The following is an 18,797-nucleotide window of genomic DNA, read 5'->3' as shown; positions in this document are numbered from 1 at the left end:
CGTTGTAGCAATAATACTAATATCCCCGACCCCACCCCCGCTCTCATACCTGATGCTATCGTGCAATCTCAGTACAAGTAGCTTTCTTATCCGATATAGAGCAACAGAGTCCATAGAAACGACAGTTCTATCGACTGTACGAATTAGTTCCTCTGTTTTATAAAGCAATATATTTATCCCGTATGCGGAATTTGTGCTTTTGTTAGGTATTCCTCGTTATTTCTGTTCTTTAAGCTTCGTGGACGATTGTTGTCCAAAAAAAATTCTTTTTACGGGATTAAATTCTGCAGTTTACTAAATGAAATAATCTTGCGATTGGAAAGTATAAACAAAGTTAAAGAACTCTTATCTATTAAGGACCATCAGTGGGGGAGAAGAGGTAATAAGTTCCATGTGCCAGGTACTATAATAAATCCCCGTAGATGGCCCTGAAAATGCGCAAGCAACGCACAAGCAACCTCTGCATAGCTATGCAAGCACAGGAGTTGATACTGAACCATATTATTATCATTACTGAGAAAAAAGTCGATGAACTTTCAGGTCCCCATTGATAACATGAGCAAAAGACCCATTATGAGAAATTTATAAATATCTTTTCTTGTCATATGCACAAGTTTACAGATGATTACTATACAAAATATTACTCGTAGCCTACGATAGCTCGTGCTATCTAATTCACCATTCTTCTGGATGGTGATTCCGGCGCGTGTGATCCTTTCCAATCCTTCACTTCCTTCAATTTCAGGGTTTCCAGTAATTTGCCTTTTGCGGTCCTTGAGATGCGATGCCCGGTTTGATCTTTTGACCTGATCCTATAGGTCTGACTCCTTCAGGGCTGATTCGTTCCTGATGTTATCTAAATTTCTGGTTGTTCTGTTTCCCTGTGTTGTGTGCAGTGATTTTAAAAGGGCCACCTCAGTTACTCTGCATTTTTTCGTCGTTACTTTCATAAATTCATCTGATCTCTTTGGAATTCATCCTCCTTGATTTTTATCCCAATGAAGTGCATCTGATACGTTGCTTCCGTCTTGCGTGTTTCTGCTTTTGTGTTCCATTTTACGTAAATCGAGGTCTCTCCCCCTACATAGAAAGATTACAACTCCCCCCAACCTCCACAACATAAGAAAGATTACAGCCCCATTCTTTACAGCCCCACACGGAATGACGACCACACAACAGAGGAAAAAAAATCTAAAATCTAGCAGCCTAGTTAACAACAACAAATTAGCTCTAAAAGAGTCAGGCCTATTGGGTCTGGTCAGAAGGTCAAACAGGGCATCAGATCTCAAGGACAGATCTTAATCATTTTTTCTATCGTTTCGTTTCTGCCGTTCGTAGAGCAACGTTTCCCTGTTGCTAACCGCATTGCAGTATCATTTTAGCTTCATGTACAATGCTAACACTTTTCACAATTCGAACAGATAAGATATAGCATTATTTCTTTCAAAATTCGAGAGCACTCGGCAAACGCGTCCGCTCATCACTCAAACATATATCTACCCCAGATATCTAAATACCCAAATAATATCTGAATATTAACAATTAAAAATTAAATTCTTTGAGATCTCCCATATTTCTCATGCAAAGTTCATTAGGCTAAGAAATAAAACGTGAATGGAAATCGTAAGGAGTATACTCCGTGATGGTAACACTTCGCTGATTGCTTGAACAAGTTAAGTATACCTTAGTTTTACCAGACCACTGAGCTGATTAACAGCTCTCCTAGGGCTGGCCCGAAGGATTAGACTTATTTTACGTGGCTAAGAACCAATTGGTTACTTAGCAACGGGACCTACAGCTTATTGTGGAATCCGAGCCACATTATAGCGAGAAATGAATTTCTATCACCAGAAATAAATCCCTCTAACTCTTCATCAGCCGGCCGGTAAGTCGAACTCCGGCCCCGCGAGTGCCAGTCCGCAGCTCTACCGACTCATCCAACGAAGAGCTGATTGCTTGAGCAAGAGCGTCTTAAAATATTACAATTAATTTAACTTCCTTTAAATTCTCTTAGTTTAAAACTATATTCCAGTGCATGCGAACACCAGTGCATGCAGTTCGCCTCATCAAAGTGTTACAATAATTCAAACTTGATGTTAACGTCACAGCAACGTCACTGAAATCACAAGGTCGTGAACTCGGACCAAAAAAAAAAAAAAAAAGTAATCTTATACAATCTAGGTCATTGCAGTTCAAAGAAAATCATTCTTTGAGATGCATACGAAATGAAGTAAACCATAAATTTATTTTGAATGAGAAGGTGGACTGGACGGACAGTTGACCTCCTTTTCAGAGTAAAGTAAAAGCAGGGACAGAGATAAAGAGCGGGACTTTATAATTAGGCTACAAGGAAACAGCAGCCACCCTCTGTAAAGAGCGAAGATTATAGGAAGATGGTAGGTACAGGACCAACCAAAGATATCCTAACGATGTTACAGATCGGTACCAACCTTTGAAACTAAAAAAAAAGAAAAAAAAATTGAGAACAAATATATTTAGAAGCACAGACAGGTTCGGGGCGTCATGATCCCACTTCAGTGTGGAGACATCGGGAGATAAATGAATGTGAATTTAAACATTGACTGAATACAGTAAAATAAAATATATAATTACTACTATAACTTGAATAGACTGAGGCACAGAAGCATGACACTTAAAAGTACTACTACAGCATTCTTTAAATTGCTAGAAGCATCGCGTAAACTAACAGGATCATTGGCATTTCGGAGAGGGAAACGTGTCGCCTGAACAGCGTAATGTCGTTACGCTAGAAAATGGCAGGGTGTTTGAACTCCTCAAGGAACTTAGGTACTGAGTTAATTGTGATATATCACTACTGAAATCTATCCCGCGTAAGATTATCATGCAAGAAGTCATGCGACGAAGATCTAAGTGATTATCATCACTGTTAAGGAGAAACGAACCGATAAGTGTAATTTTGTTTCGATAATGAAGCTGGCGCGATGCAGCAGTTATGCAAACGGGAACAGGACATTCTAACTTGGTGAGGGTGAAAAAAGACACGAGGTGTGTGACGTATTCTCACAGATACGAGAAATCTTGCGTAACTTTCAAATCTGTTCCACGTCTGAATGCCCCGATGTATCATGGGGGAGGTTGTTAACTGCCCTCCCAAAAATAATGTACATAAAGCTGGCGTTGCAAGAATATTTGTGCATTAATGTTAAAATCATTGCTATCACTTTGAACTAATTGACAGAGAGAAGCCTAATAAACGTTTCTGTGGCGATAACGAAGAAAGGATGTTATATGTTACAATGTGTGTGAGTTGTAAAGCTTAGAAAATGACTAAAGTAAGGCTGGTAGAAGACGACCGCATGTGCAGCCGGCCAAATATTCCAAATATTCGCTAACAAGAGGCGAAGCTGCTGACTTGGAGAAGGAAGTAAATTTAAACTCACAGTGATGAGATAGAGCTAATTAATTCCAGCTCACTTAATTTTGTTTTACATTATGCTTCACTTCAAGGTCAACCGAAATTTGACGAATTCATGTTTGTTGCTATCAAAGTACGTCTCCACGCTTAAGACCCTTATTGGGAGTCAACTTGAAAAGAAAATCCCTTTTCAATGGCAAAATGTGTCTTGCATAACGAAGTAAGTTATCTACAACAATTATCTCAATTTCATTTGTTCATATAAGAGACGCTACCTAACAAATAATGTTAGGCTTGTATCCCCATTATGCATTTGCTTTCGTAAAAAAAGATACTCGACTGAAACAGTTCTGTTAATTGTGGTAATGCTTCTAAAATACTTAGGCTTGGAAAAGTTTACATTCACCATGTATTTTTTGTCCAGATAAAGGGGATTGAAAGTAATAGACGCCATGCGAAATGATAAATGAATAACAAAAAGTATTTATATTACTTCGTCAATATGCTTTCCAATGTGCACCATGCACAAAGTCCGTGTATAGTTTTTTTTATTCCGCGCGGGATTAAAAATGTCTTTGGGGTAACTAATGCATGTGTATCATCTGATACCAAAAGTCTTATGATGTTACAGGATAGAAATTTTTTCTTTGAATCCAAGCTAGTTTTGATTTTTTTTTTTTTTTTTTTTTGGCTTTGAGCGTCGCTGAACGTGTTAACTATAGACCATTTTCGTTGCCGTTTAAAATGCCCAGATTTTTGTGAGAACAGTTTTCGGTATCTATACAGATTTCCCATAACCCAGCAACAAATAAATTATAAATTTATGCCAACAATTAACGTAAAAAAAAAAGCTTTACTTGTCGCTGTGGAAATTGTCTGCATCGCAAGAGTGCTTGGCCACGCCCCCTTTACTGAAAAATAAATAGTCGTTACGAATACCTAAGTGATATTACAGCTTTTTGATAGAGATTTGTTGTTATATTTCAGAGTCAATCAGTTGGAGGTGATGCCTAACCGATGGCCAGTTAAAGTCAAGGTTAACAAGTCCACCATCTTGTTGAAGAGGATGAGCGGAGAAGCAATACTAGATCATCGCCGTAGGTCTTTTCCTACCGGGTAGAGCCTAAGGTCGTCTTTGTTGACAAAAGCTTCATTTGGTGAAGATGTAAAGGAGTTTTAGTATTTATAGCTGATTACACCTCTATTATGGTGAGAATAATTTCGCATTACCATGTCAGCAGTATATTGCGGCACGATTATTATGTTTTTTGTTGTACTTTTGCTTGCTGTGGAGTCGTTTTGTGTATCCGTCCTATGCCAAAGTAGAGACAGGAGAGTTTTCGGATAGAAAATATGAAGATATTTTCAAACTTTAGCTCAATAACCTTAATCATCCGCAGATATATTCATTAAGTAGGTACCGGCACAGCATGAGTATGAAAACGTGTAATTTTATCATTAATGCCCTTATGATATATGTTCGGGCTTATTCAAGCTGGGTGGCCTTTTGCGTAAGGTCGGCCATTTAGACTGCCGCAGGTTGGATCCATATTAAGCTCGACTCTGTTACCATCGAGACTTTGAATCTCTTGTAGGGCGGTGTATATTTCCATCTCAGTTGATTCATTAAAGTATTTAGAGTTGAAGGCAACTTTAGAAAAACCTAGTTTAATCATTTAAAGCTAGATTGAGCTCATCCTATGCACCTATCCTACTTGAAGCTCTCTGAAGGAGCTTGCCAGATGTTTCCAGGGTTTTGGAGATAACCCCTTGGCTAATGCTAAGGTCAGTGTGGCTTCAGTTCTACATGCCCATAATTCTAGATAGTCTACTTGATTATACCTTAAGGTAAATCAAACTTTTTTGTTTCTATCTAAAATAGACTAGTGTATCCCTTGAGGTGCCCAGTTATTGGTAGCCTAGCGTGTGTGTGTGAAGGGTTCAGACTTGTTAACTGTTTTTGTTTCTAGGCTTTGTGCATTTAGGTATAACATAGATAAATTTGAATGCATGACTGCTGAATCACATCCTGTACACAGTTCCATGATGTTTAGCTATCCAAGGGAACAAATTAAATCAATCTAACCTTGCTTTCCAGTTTCTGTGGAGGATACACAGAGTTTATCAGCTCTGCCAATGTACAAAGTAGTCTAGGTCTTAAAAATGTGGATTATCCTAATGCTGAACAGCAGAAATGAAAAATTTTTGCTTTGCAGATGACCCCTTATAAGAAATGTTTGTACATGAATGTGGGAAAGGTAGGCTGTGAAAATTAAGAGACAAGGTAGACTGTGGGTTACTACATTAATGAACATGATTGTAATCTATTTATTTGTTAGTTTTTTTTATTTTTTGCATGTCAGGCTGCCATGAAGATTGTTAATTACAGAGGAGAGTTTTCATTTTCAGATTAACCTTATTAAAGCTTCTTTCAGTACTTATCAATATTACACACAACTCATATTGAATCTTTATACTTTAGCTTATCATATGCTAGTGCCCCGCTGTTTATGGTGTATTTTTTAGTTTCATGTTATTTGATTCTCTTTAATGTTTGCAGATGATATGAAATGTAAAAGTAATCAAGGGGGTTAATATTTCGGGCATTATATTCCACAGCGAAATGATGGTGGTTAGTAAACCAAAACAAAACTTTGATATTTTTATAAATATTGTTAAAGTGTAAATGCTCCACGTTCGTGAATGGTCCCTTAATAATGATCAAGTTCTGTTCCTTAGCAAGTTACAATTCAGACATAACTTGGAAATTGCACATGCTGTTTTAGTTATGTTTATAGCCTACTGCTTTTTTTTTATTATATATATAACATTAATTTTTAAAAGTGTGTTAACTACAGATTTTGTCTATACATATGTATACAGTATATTGAAAATATGTTTTTTTATATTTGCCTAAATTACCTATTCCAGGATATGAGTTTTTACCAGAAATGAAGAATCAAATATTGCTAACTTTGTCAAGTTTAATGCCATGAAATATTAGTTAGATCTGCTCCAACAGCTATCAGTAGTAAGAGATCAGACAAAAGTAGGTATAGAGTAAACACACAAAAGTCACTCTATACTTCCTACCTCTTTTGTAACACATTTGTGAATTCTATTGTGCTTCCTGTATTTTTTTTTTTTTTTATAAATATCTTACCAGCCCTTTCAATTCTGTACCAAACCTCATAAACAATACTGAAGTCACTTTACTCTAGTAATTAGCCATGGAGCCTTTGTCAAAATCACAAGGAAATTGCAAGACCCACTACAAAAAGAGTAGCTTCTCAAGAATGCTAATATTTTGGCCTAAAACTTAGTCCTAATGGAGCAAGAAACCCATCTATATATTTCTTAATAAACACCGATGCATACTCATGTTAAGACCAATCTTTCTTCCTATGAAGGCATATGGATATACCTTCAACAAAAGCTGGGCTTGTTTAAGCTTTGTAACTATGTATGGTACTTATCATACAGTGAGTAAGGAGGTGGGCAACCAACCCCCACACTCAACTATTGTTATATAGTTGTTCTTCAGACTAAATTTCACAGAGGTATATCCATGTCAAAGATTTCTGGTTTGTTTATCTAGGAAAAATGCAGATTGTCATTAGTATATGTAATTTTAACTTTAAGATTTTGGTGTTTAATAATGTATTTCTCATTTTGTCATTTATAAATGATGTAAAATCTTGTTTTTCTAGGGGTGTCGGCTTTTTTAAGATTTGATAATTTTCAGCATTTTGGAATCTTTACCACTAAATTTAACTAATATTTTTTAACTTTCAGATGGATATTGAAAGTAGTAGGCCACATAAGTGGCCACAACTGCTTGACATGACAAAAGAGGAGTGCCAAAAATCGCTGCGAGCTCTCGGTTAGTGATTGGTGTTATACTTACCTTTTAATTGCAAATTCTTATATAATACTTGGATTTTATAGCTATTTACTTATGAAACTGAAGCATATTCTCATGTTTTAAATTTTTTCCAGAATTGTCAGCTTACAGTCAAATGATATCAGTCCTTCGTGCCCAAGGTGAACTTACAAAAGAGAAAAAGAAGCTTCTTAACGATCTACAGAATATTTTTTCAATAAACTTAGAACGTCATAGGGCGGAGATACGGCGTGCTGTTAACGATGAAAAACTTAATACGATAGCGGAGACGTGAGTATAATTTTTTGCTGCTTTGTGTTGAATGAATTTTTGAAATGCAAATTCTTGAATATTCACCAATATTGGTAGTGTTTTGTAAAGTATAGTAGCCTAATAGGTGTCCAGACTGGATCTGTAGGTATTTGTGGGCATTTCCATTTTGTAAATTTATTGATAACTTTATTAGTCACTTGCATTGGAACATGAAGTACAAATTTGAATATGCAAAGACTTGCTCGGAGGTAACTACTTAATTTTAATCACTGTATTTTGTAGTGTGTGATTAGGTATTAACTAAATATTTTAATAACATACATGTTTGACCTTACTTCACTGAGATGATAGTATTTTTTTTCAGGTTCATTTATGCAGTTAGTTGTATGTTTTCTACATTGTATGGCTTGCCCTTATAATGTGGTTTTTCATGTTTTAAGTTACTCAATAGATTATTTTATCTATGGTATGGTTGTCTTGCAACAGTTTTGTTATTGCAAATTGTTTATTTAGAAGAAAAGGTAGGCATTATGCATACTGGGCTACACGAGCTGATATGTTGAAAGATTTATATTTCACATAGCACTGACTGTTACGTATTGGTCACTATTAAGTTGAAATGAACAGGTACTGTATTACCTGTTGAATCTTTATTCTTTGAATTTATTCTCTATGTCAGGTATTTACTACTATTTTCAGAATGAACCCTATTAATGTAAATAATCACAGTAAGCAAACTACTATAACATAGTAACAGTTTAAAAAGACATTAGAATTGTTTGAGTGGAGAGATTTGTACTTTAGTATTCTGTGGTATAGGTTTATGGAAACAGTGGTACCAGATAATTTAATGGCAACAAAAGTAAGTCTCCTATAGTGAAGAGACCAGTGGGAAGGCATGGCATGCCCATAATATGCCAGGGCAGAAAGAAAACCAGAAAATATTTGGTTTAACCTCAAAGGTGGGAATAGATATCTTGAGAATAGGGGAAAGCAAATCAAGGAGAGCTCTAAGACTTTGCATCATAAGGAAAGAAATGGTCAATAAATCCTGCAGTCATGATTGATGACCTCCATCGAGTAAATATGAGAAGAAAGAACCTGTTTAGTGTAAGGAGCCTCCTGAAATTAAAAAGGAAACTCTTTGAGTTTAACACAACACCAGCTGAAATATTACCAGTAGGGAAGGGAAAGATGAGACAATATGCAGCAATGAGTAAGGATATTGAGAAAAGTAAGGTGGGGTTGGCATTAGGGTGAATTGCCTTATAATGAATCATAACAAGGAAGGTGACAAATACTAAGGCATCCAAAATGTGAGGGGAATGCTCCAAGGAGGGAAGAATAAGTATAGCATAAAGCTTTTAATAAGTGGTGAAGACACTAAAAGTTAAACTGACATGGAAGCTCTGAACCTCACTGAATTACGTAATCTCCATTGAGATGAACATGGAGATATGTTCATGAGTTCAGAAGTGATAGCTAGAAATAAAACAAAAAATTAGTACTTAGACATTGTGGACAACACAAGAGGGCTGTTCTTTCGTGAAGTAGATGAGTTGTGGAAGGCTGAATCATTGGTAAAGGTAAGAATAATTAGAGGGCGCCTTTGGTGCATCTTGAACTAGTTTAACTGTATAATGTACATATGGTTGCTAACAACTGCTGACTTAGATGACGCATCATAGCAGTTAAAGAGGGCGAGATGATTCACAGGAATGTACACATTTCATTTACCTGGAACACCTTGTGACATAACTAGTATGGATGGGATGGAATCACTCAACATGTTTTATACTGACATCTCCAATATCTCCAGTGTAAAGATTATCAACATAGGACAAAAGATATCAGATTCATGACAAGAAATAATATAATGCAAGGAAAAGAAAGATTGAAGAAATTTAGATGAATTATAGGAGAAGTTGCAGAAAGAATTTAAAACCAGATTGCTTCATAGAGAGAGGAATTATAGCAAAGAATGATAGATTTGAAAAAGTCATGGAAGAAAAGTAGTTACATTTTCAGATTATAGTACTTCAGAGGTATAGAACATAGAACTTTACCTTTTTTGTGCCAGTTTTGTACACCGTTGTTTTGTTTTAAATTATGTATTTATCGCATTTAGGGGGGGGTAAGAATATTTCTGTTTAATTCTTTATAGGTATGAAATGCACATTACAAAATTCTATTTATTTTTGCAGGTTGGCAGGCCCCAACACAGGCGTAGAGTGGGCAGTAGAAGGAAGAAGATTAATCCCTCTCATGCCTAGAGTCCCTCCTCAGACAGCTTACACAGCATTGGCGACTAGGATGGCGATGCTGTATTATAATATGAATTCAAAAATGCCTCCACCAGCAGCAACAGCCCTTTATGGAAAGATGGATGGTCTGTATTGATATTCGTTGACATAAGCATATCCAGCATAAGTGTAAAGTAGGAATGATTTTTCACACTGTTTTGACTTTAAGGAATTCTATTAAAGAAAAAATTCATTTTATGTATCTTAAACATGTAGCTTATACAAGTAATAGCATGATTTACAAGTCAAGTTCCCTGCACTATACTTGTTTAACACACTTGGGCATATGTCAGAATTGTCACAATGTTTGCTCAGCCATTTTGATTAATATATTACAATGACACAAGCTCCTTGAACCCCATAAAATGACAGTGCTATATCTATAAGGGAATGTCTTTTGAGTAACCTCTTTTATTACAGTGGATTTTTTTTTTTTTTTTAAATATCCAGATCTTGGGTGTGAGTCAGATGCTACAGATTCAGAGGAAGAAACTGAAGGTTTACGTTTTATATCTGGAGCCATGGTTCCCCCACAGTATAATGCAGATCAGGGATTGTATACAACATTGCCACAATCACAAGCCCGTATTGCCAGGCTTTCCTCGTAAGTATATATGGTATTATGGTTTTGTTATAATCAGTACTGTCATTTTCATTTAGTTTCCCTTGAAATTGTAATGAAGCAGTGGGTCTTTGAAAAGCTGTGCATATCTGATATAGGGTTTGCAAGTAAAATAGAATTCCATGTTTCTTAAGATCTTCACACTAAGGTATTCCTATGAATGAAAAACCTAGATCATGTCAGTGATGCATCATTTATCCCCAAAATTTACTTTTGTTGTTGGCTTAAAATTTTATTTTCTTGAAGCAGTTTAGAAATGTTCTATGTACTCTATACTCTCTAACATTTTTGGTTACATTTTACATCAAAATGCTGTCCTCTAAGATCAAAAACATACCTTCATAATTCACCAGTTGGAGTTTGATAGATGAAAACCCATTAGTCCTGATTACCCATATTCTGTGTAAAATAAACCAGCCCCACTGACTTCAAGAGTTGAAGAAAAAAAAAGATTCCACTTTGCATGCCCACCCTGCAGACCTCAGTTTGCTGGCAACATCTTTTTTTTCTACAGATCTGATTGCATTGAACTTGAGCGATGCATTCCAAGTTACGCAAATGCTTCCCAAGTTTTTGGCAAGCTTATTGTAACACTGTCCTCTCCCTGAAGAACATCTGTTGGCTTGACCACATCTCTTTTATTGGGTCTTGGCCCCACCTTCCCTTAAGGCTGCTTTTAGCTCTTAGCAGCGACAGAACTTCGTGTGCTTGTTTAGCTCATGTTGTTTCAATGACTTGTAAGAGCCCTGATGTTGCTTCATTTTGGTGGCCCTCTCAACATTGCTTGGCACTATTTGGGGGACTATTGGCCACCATTATTTTCAGGGCAGTGTTTCTATTTGCCTTTGTGTCTTTAGCATTTTATTGAGCTTCATACCTCCTCTGAGTGAGTCTCATCCTAACAGTTGACATTCATGGTGTATTTTATTTGGCCCAGTAGTTTGTGGTTGAGTGGCGTGTCTCAAGTTATGCCTTCAGTGGTCTGTGTTTTCTGTCCCTATTGTCCTCTAATTTCTCTCAAGTTTGTAGATTTGTATTGTTTCTCAAGATTTAATTTTTGTTTTTTTCCACAGTTTCCTTGTTGCCCATAGTTAGAAGATTGGGCTTGTTGACACTCCTCTTCTCTGCTACATGGATTTGTGTAATCATTGTTGGCTCCACTCTCTGCTGTTTACTAGAATTAGACTTCAAGCAAAGGGTTTTCTATTTGGTTCAAAGGCTCTTTTTGTTTTTGCCTCCTTCCTGAATTGAAATTCTTACTAATTAAGATTTATGGGTTTTTGTATAACAGTTTGCAAAACAGGACTAGTTTTTGTATAAGTTCATTACTCATAATCATCTGTGCCCTCCACTCGCTTACCTAGATGGAGGGTGCACAGAAGAAGAGGGATGCAACAAGTGGACGGGGGGCTGTGCAATATGTTCAAACCTTTCATTGTCAACTGTTAGCCTTTGTATCATTGTCAACTGCTAGCCTTTGTAACTGGGTTCATTTTACATAGAATAAATTATGGTTAATGTGTTCGTATGAAACTTCTTTTGGAAAGTTTGTGATAAATATTCATGTATTGTTTGTTCATAGCATGAGAGTCATCGTTTAGTTGTAATATTGGCATGACAAAGTTTTTGTAATTAATTTTACAAAAATGTGGAATTTAAAAATTATTACTAGTGGTTCATGGTGGATTATCTAAATATATTCTGTTTATTGTGTATACTTAAAAAATTTGCAAAAGACTTGAAATCCATCCCTTTAAGCTAAACTGTATGTATTAAGACTATTGTTCATAGAGGTTTATTCATATAAGATTACATTTCTTTTGTTGCAGCAAAGAGAATAGAGAAAATAGGGAAGCTCCTGCAACCACAACCTCCTCAGTAAGTAGTGGCCCCATGAGCATGGGTCCTATGGCGGTAGGTAGTGTTGGAAGCGACAAAAGAAAACGAAAGAGATCACTTTCAACAGATCACCCACTGCCACCTCCACCTCAGCCTGTTACTCGGGAGCAACCTCCCACGCCAAATACACCAACCAAACCACAAGTAAGAGGATGTAAATTGTAATTATATAGTAGAAATCTCTCTCGAGTAATTGTTAGAACTAGTGTCATCAACATGGTATGTTGGTGTGTGATCGACTTGAATAATAAGTTGTTAAATACATTCGGTAAGTTATAAGCATAAGCAAAGCCAATTGTAGTAGAGGAGAGAGGCAGTTGATGGCACAAAGATAGTAAGACAGAAGCAGTAGACAACCAAGCAGTTAGATTCCTACCAGGGTAGCTGGGGGCGCCTTTGGGCCAAGGAGACATCCATTGAGGCAAGAGTACTCTGGAGGGTGGTCAGTAGGAGTAGATGCTGGTAAAGGTCTACTGTGAGGGCATGAAGTCCTAAAGTTGGAAAAGGGTGGAAGCCTCATTTAACAATACTAGTGATTTTACTCATGGTCATGGTGCTTGCCCACTGGGTCAAATCTGATCACTCATCAGCAAAGGAAGCAGAACTTTTCCGAAGCATAAACTTTTAACTAGTGAATCAACTAGTCCTTGCAATCTTGTAAATGAAATCAGGGTTGCATGCTTACCTTCTATATGAAGGGTGTTGTAAATGGCTTTCTTCTCCAAGGTTTAAACATCTCTACCTGCACAGGTACATTAAGGAATAATTACAGAGTGAATAATAAATGCCAAAATTTATATACTTTACATAAAATACAAGAATCAAATAACATAGTAATCCAAGATAGAATGGAGATGCAGTGACACTCATGAGAGCGAGGCAACAGTGGTAAGACTGAGGCAAGTTAAGAAAGTTACCTTAATAGCCCCTTACATTTGGTAGGCAAGCCCTCTGACTAGGATTACATGAAAGAGCAACAAAAAAAAAAAGAAAAATTAATATTTTAACACAAGAGACCATGCCAATACTGAAATTAGATAATTAAATGAGGAAACTATAAAAAACAGAAATCAGGAAAGCAGTATACTACACGGTAACAACCCAGCTGTGCATTGGTTGCCGAGTAAAGGGAACACAATAAAGACTCAAAGATAATTACAATAAGCACTAGGTACACAAGATGAAGATCGAATGGAAATTCCCTCAAAATGATCTCCTGGTAGAAAGGTTGAGACATCGTGAAAGAACAGTAACATAAGAGGAGAAAACTTTGCCACTGCAAGGACCTGGGAGTTATCTGGACATGTACATTTGGTCTTTCTGTTGAAATGCTTTGCTTTGTGCACCTGGATACATGACGCACAAAGGCTACTTCACAATTAAGGGGTTTGTAACAAAGATGTATACATGTCGAGGTTGATTTTATAGTCTGGTAATGGCATCATAAAAAATGAGTACCAATATAAGATATAAGATAATTCAACACAATATGTTGGCTACAGCTTTTAACAAGATGTACTGATACCTCTTCCTAGTAAAGACTTGACCCAATATGTTTGGAAACCACTAACAGGAAATTTTTTTGTTGCAGATAGGGGGGATTAGTCGACCAATTCCAGGACCCCCCATGAAAATAACAGTGACAGGTAATGTTACTAGAGGTACCCCAGGCACTCCAACATCCACTCTTGGTGGTCATACACAAAAGGTAAACTTTTTTCTTTTTTTATTGTTTAAGTGTTTCTTCTTTTGTTTACTTTTTTGGAATTGAACCCTTTTTTTTGTAAGCGAAACCTATTGGCATGCTCATTTAATAATGCTGAAAATTCCTCACAAAGACAAACAGTATAAGGGATTGTTTATAAATTCTGGTAAATGAAGTGCAGCACAATGAATTGTCAGGAAATTACTGTAAATTATTTTTTAAATGCATTTTCTTCTTACATGCACATGCTAGTTCTTTCAGATATAAAAGAAACTGAAGTGACTGTTGCAGTAATAAACTTCACCATTTCTCTTGAGCCCTGTTATCTTTGTTATTGAACTGGGGATACATTCCAGTATTGATATGTTTCAAATCTAGTAAAAGTTGCTAAAATACCAATTAACTGGAGATACTGTAGTAGCTTTAACCCTAAAAATGAGTGTTAATTCTACAAGAATGAAATCTTCGTCTTGTATATGGATTTAGTTCCAGTGGTAGCTGGTCCAGTTGTAGAAGGAAGGTAGTTAGCACCAGTGTGTGATGGGATGGGGTGCCACCCACTCACTTGACTATTAGTGTTCACTTTTTCTTTGACCATGCTGCTATTGATGTCACCACTTCTCTCAGACTTCCCTAATATAGCTTGTGTTTAAAACATTTATTTGGTCCTTTTTTTCCCCCCTGACTCTCTGTGGCTAACAACTTTGAATTCCTTTTACTTTTCTGTAAAAGAAAACTATTGAGATGGCTTTTTGTCTCTGTCCGTACTTTTTCTGTCCACCCTCAGATCTTAAAAACTTCTGAGGCTAGAGGACTGCCAATTGGTATGTTGATCATCCACCCTAAAATCATCAAACATCAAATTGCAGCCCTCTAGTCTCAGTAGTTATATTTCATTTAAGATTAAAGGTAGACATGATTGTGTGTCTGGCACCTCTATAGGTGCAACAACACAGGCCACCACCAGCCTGTGGCTGAAAGTTTCATGGGCTGTGGCTGAGAGTTTCATACAGCATTATACACTGCACAGAAAACTCGATTGCGCTGAAGAAACTTCAGCGCATTTTTTACTTGTTTACTTTTATTATGGCTACAGTTCAAATAATGAATGATTCTCCTGGCTGAAAATATGAGCAGCATAGATGGTGCAGGGGTTTACGCTCATGAGAAACAGCCTGTGTCATAGGTACTCCTCTTAGGGATGTGTTCCTGAAGTCCTTGGATGCCGTCTCTGCAGGACTTGTGGTGGTTATATAATGTCATTGGATAGAAAAGCATCTTGCCTATGGGTTATGGATGGGTTAAGATTGAATATATGCTCTCTCTCTCTCTCTCTCTCTCTCTCTCTCTCTCTCTCTCTCTCTCTCTCTCTCTCTCTCTCTCTCTCTCTCTCTCTCTCTCTCTCTCTCTCAGGGAAACATTTCCTGTCAAGTTCTTCTCACAGTGCCTCCCACTTAACAGTTGAATGAGTGGGTGGTACCCCCATCCTGTCAGTCACCTGCCACCAATTGATTAACTTGTTATAAAGTTTCAGCAGTTGAGTCAGAGTGAAATAGTTTGTTACCAAGTTTCAGTGACTAGACCAGCTTTCATATTAAAGACTTTGGGTTTTTTAGTAAGATGGATAGTGTACCTCACAGCAATTTTGAGGTAATTCTTTTCCCAAAAAAAAAAAGAAATATACTTGTGCCTTTATTACTCTCTGATTTGATAAAATTTAATAAAAAAAAATAGTCCTGTAATATATTAGAAACCTATCAATTCTGGTTTTCATATTTCAACAGTGCTTTGAAAAGATTTATTACAATAGGTATATTATATCTTAACATTTACAACACACTTTCCTTCATGAAAGTAATATCTGCATCTCGTGTAAGAACAAGTCAGACTGTCAGTATTGAGTCTAGCCCAATTTAGTGATGTTCATGACTGCAACATATTAGTGATCATAATCATTATTGATATATTTATGATGATACTGTATAATGAATATAAATGATGGTGGCTTTCATAAATGAATTGCTGCAGTGAAAACTTGGGCAAACTCAGTTACATATAGTCCCAGTTCTTCAAAGTGGTTGTAGCAATAGCTTGCATGTACAGTATTATAAATGCAAAAACTTTAGCTTAGACATATGCAAAAATAAGTTAAATAACAGGGTCCTAAATATATTATTATGAAAATCCTGCTATTTAGATCTTTGTTTACAAAATTATGAACTGTGGTAATGTTGTTTATTTTTTTCCAGTTATTGGAAATAAACTATAATAAAGCACTACAATTGGGAAGGAGTCTCTAGTAATTCGTTGGTTTTCATCAAATATTTGGTATCATAATAACACTTTTGAGATTGTGCAGGCTTACGGCACAGGGTAACTATTCTGTAATAACTGAAGTGCAAAAGATTTTGATGACAAAAATAAGCTACTATACCCTGTGTAGTTCTCCAGTCTATGAGATTCTGGAAAAATTTCTTGGTAAGCTATGTTGTTTTCATTATTCAGAGGTTTAACAATAAACTTATAACCCAATTCTCACAGGGCTGGCCAGAATCTTTCCCTTAAATTTATTTGTAAAAGTAAATTGATGGATTTTTTATTCCCAAAGTTAAGTTGAGGTGCATTTTACAAGTCAACATATCCCTTTTTTTGCTTTCTAATAAAGTATACACAGGAAGCATGAATGCAGTTAACAGACTAAAGAAAAGCTTATTGAAATTATTTTGTTTACATTGTGAACTGTGAAGTATTAAGGTGAAGACTTGAAAGGAAACCAAGCTTACCAGAGGTTTGATAGATGAAGACTGGGACTAATGGGGTCAGGCAGAAAGTGCCAGGGAGGGAAAAGCTGACTTAAAAATGTTTATGATGATGATTTTTAAAGCACTAAACATATCTGAATTTCTTGGTACTAGTAAGTCCTTCCACATTCTCCCAAGATTAATTTGGAAGTGAGAGAAACAGACTCAATAATAAAAATTTTCAACACAAAAATTTCAGTGAAAAATTTTTGTGTCAGTTTACAGTAATGGAGTCTGACAAGACCGCAGTCACATTTTTACACTTCAAAGGCGTACTAGAAATCATTTTCCCCAATATATTCCTCATAATAACATTTTCTAACCGTACAGTATTTCCGCACGTTTGTTGAGTTTTTAGGAGCTTTATAAGCTAGTCATTGCATAACTCTTACGTTGATATTTCAGGTAATACTAGTGTCTACATCAGGTGCAAGTGGTGTTGGAGGCAACATGTATCAGCGTTCGTTAAGTGTTCCAGTAATGAAAGGTGGCCCAGGGGCCCCTCCTACTGTAATGAGAGGTGTGCCAGCAGGTCCTGGCCCAATCTCTTCAAATCAAATGCAGACGGGTAAGGAGTTATGCATAGCTTTTACTTTATGCTAACAGTTTAATGATGTTTTATATTATGAACAATTTCCCCTAAATATCAGGTGGGAAAATGATGTATAGTCAGTGATGATTTGTACATGGTTTTTTAGGAACTAGTGAATATCTTTTAGCTTAGCTGAGTAGGTACCGTGTTCTTGCTGTCCTGTTATTGATCAAGTAAGGGAAGGCTGCAACCCAAGTATTGTAAAAGTTATTTAGGTGATTTTCTGTGGACTATAGGGAATGAAGGTTTTTAAAACAGTCAGTTTAACCATGATCGTATAAATATGCCAAGGAGACCTTGGCACCACATTTCTATCATAGTTCTGTAGCCAGCTAGGTCCCCAACCATCTTTTCTGTATGTGAATTTTGAAATTTAACTGAGGCTGTTTTTTGTGAGACTCTCTTTGTGTGTAAATTAGATCTTCAGATTATTATTCTGTAATTAGGTTGCTTTGGACCTGAATTTTCCAAGATGACAAAAAGTTCTACAGATAAGGTGCCTTGTAAAAACATGGATATAAATTGTGATTTATTTGAAGGTTAACATTGAAATCACCATCAGTATTGGTTTACAAAGAAAAAAGGATTTTGCAAATTGACTTTGGCTGCAGTATGTTTCCTATATTGCACAAAATTTTATTACAAACAAGATTACATACAATAGGACCCCGTAGGGGTAGTGCCATTAGTGCACCTCATGCAGTGTACTGTAGGCATTGTTTAAGGTTCTTTACAGTGTGCCTTTGGTCCCTTTCGTTCCTTTTACCGTACCTCCTTTCATATTCTTTTTCCATCTTACTTTCCACCCTATCCTAACAATTGATTCATAGTGCGACTGCGAGGTTTTCCTCCTGTTACACTTTTCAAACCTTTTACTGTCATTTTCCGTTTCAGCACTGATAGACCTCATAAGTCCCAGTGCTTGGCTTTTGACGTAAATTCTATATTCAATTCAATTCAACTTAATTCATACAGTAGTATAGGTGGTATTGGTCTTGTGTGTCAGTCTCTAATTATCACTCCTGTTTAGATAGTCGGTTGTTTGCTTTAATAAAATTTTATGCAAATTTTTCTTCATAAAGTTACAACTACATGGATAATGGTTCTGTCCATCAATCTTATTTTGGTAATTTGGTGTGGGTTGTGATATCAAATCTTGTGAGGTTTTAGTAACAAAAAGAAAATGTTTTGTAGCTAAATTTCACTTAAATCATTCTGTTAAAGAAACAGTGTTGTCTGAATGTTTTTCATTTAAAAAATAAAATTTGAGCCATAAAAGTGCAAATAGCTAATCTTATTACTGCGTGTGTGTTACATTAATC

The 18,797-nt window shown here is 36.3% G+C and overlaps 1 protein-coding gene across 11 annotated transcripts in view; it reads left to right on the top strand.

The window, feature by feature from the left end:
- The window catches only part of LOC136828043 (BRCA2-interacting transcriptional repressor EMSY), a 41,052-nt gene that overhangs the window by 832 nt on the left and 21,423 nt on the right, over positions 1–18,797 (top strand). For 7 of the 11 annotated variants that reach the window (XM_067085725.1, XM_067085724.1, XM_067085722.1 and 4 more), the window contains exons 1-8: positions 4,466–4,606; positions 7,193–7,280; positions 7,397–7,571; positions 9,758–9,942; positions 10,307–10,460; positions 12,308–12,521; positions 13,969–14,085; positions 17,289–17,451. In XM_067085725.1, coding sequence (XP_066941826.1) covers positions 4,604–4,606; positions 7,193–7,280; positions 7,397–7,571; positions 9,758–9,942; positions 10,307–10,460; positions 12,308–12,521; positions 13,969–14,085; positions 17,289–17,451 — 1,099 coding nt within the window. In that variant the 5' untranslated portion in view covers positions 4,466–4,603. Of the gene's footprint in view, positions 1–4,465; positions 4,607–7,192; positions 7,281–7,396; positions 7,572–9,757; positions 9,943–10,306; positions 10,461–12,307; positions 12,522–13,968; positions 14,086–17,288; positions 17,452–18,797 lie in introns of those variants that run through there. The other 4 variants (XM_067085720.1, XM_067085726.1, XM_067085723.1 and 1 more) reach the window with 4 other exon arrangements.

This window comes from Macrobrachium rosenbergii, chromosome 42, assembly GCF_040412425.1.
Source record: "Macrobrachium rosenbergii isolate ZJJX-2024 chromosome 42, ASM4041242v1, whole genome shotgun sequence".
Classification (NCBI taxonomy): Eukaryota; Metazoa; Arthropoda; class Malacostraca; order Decapoda; family Palaemonidae; genus Macrobrachium; species Macrobrachium rosenbergii.
Note: the sequence above shows the minus strand (reverse complement) of the source record. Positions and strands in the feature narration are given on the sequence as shown.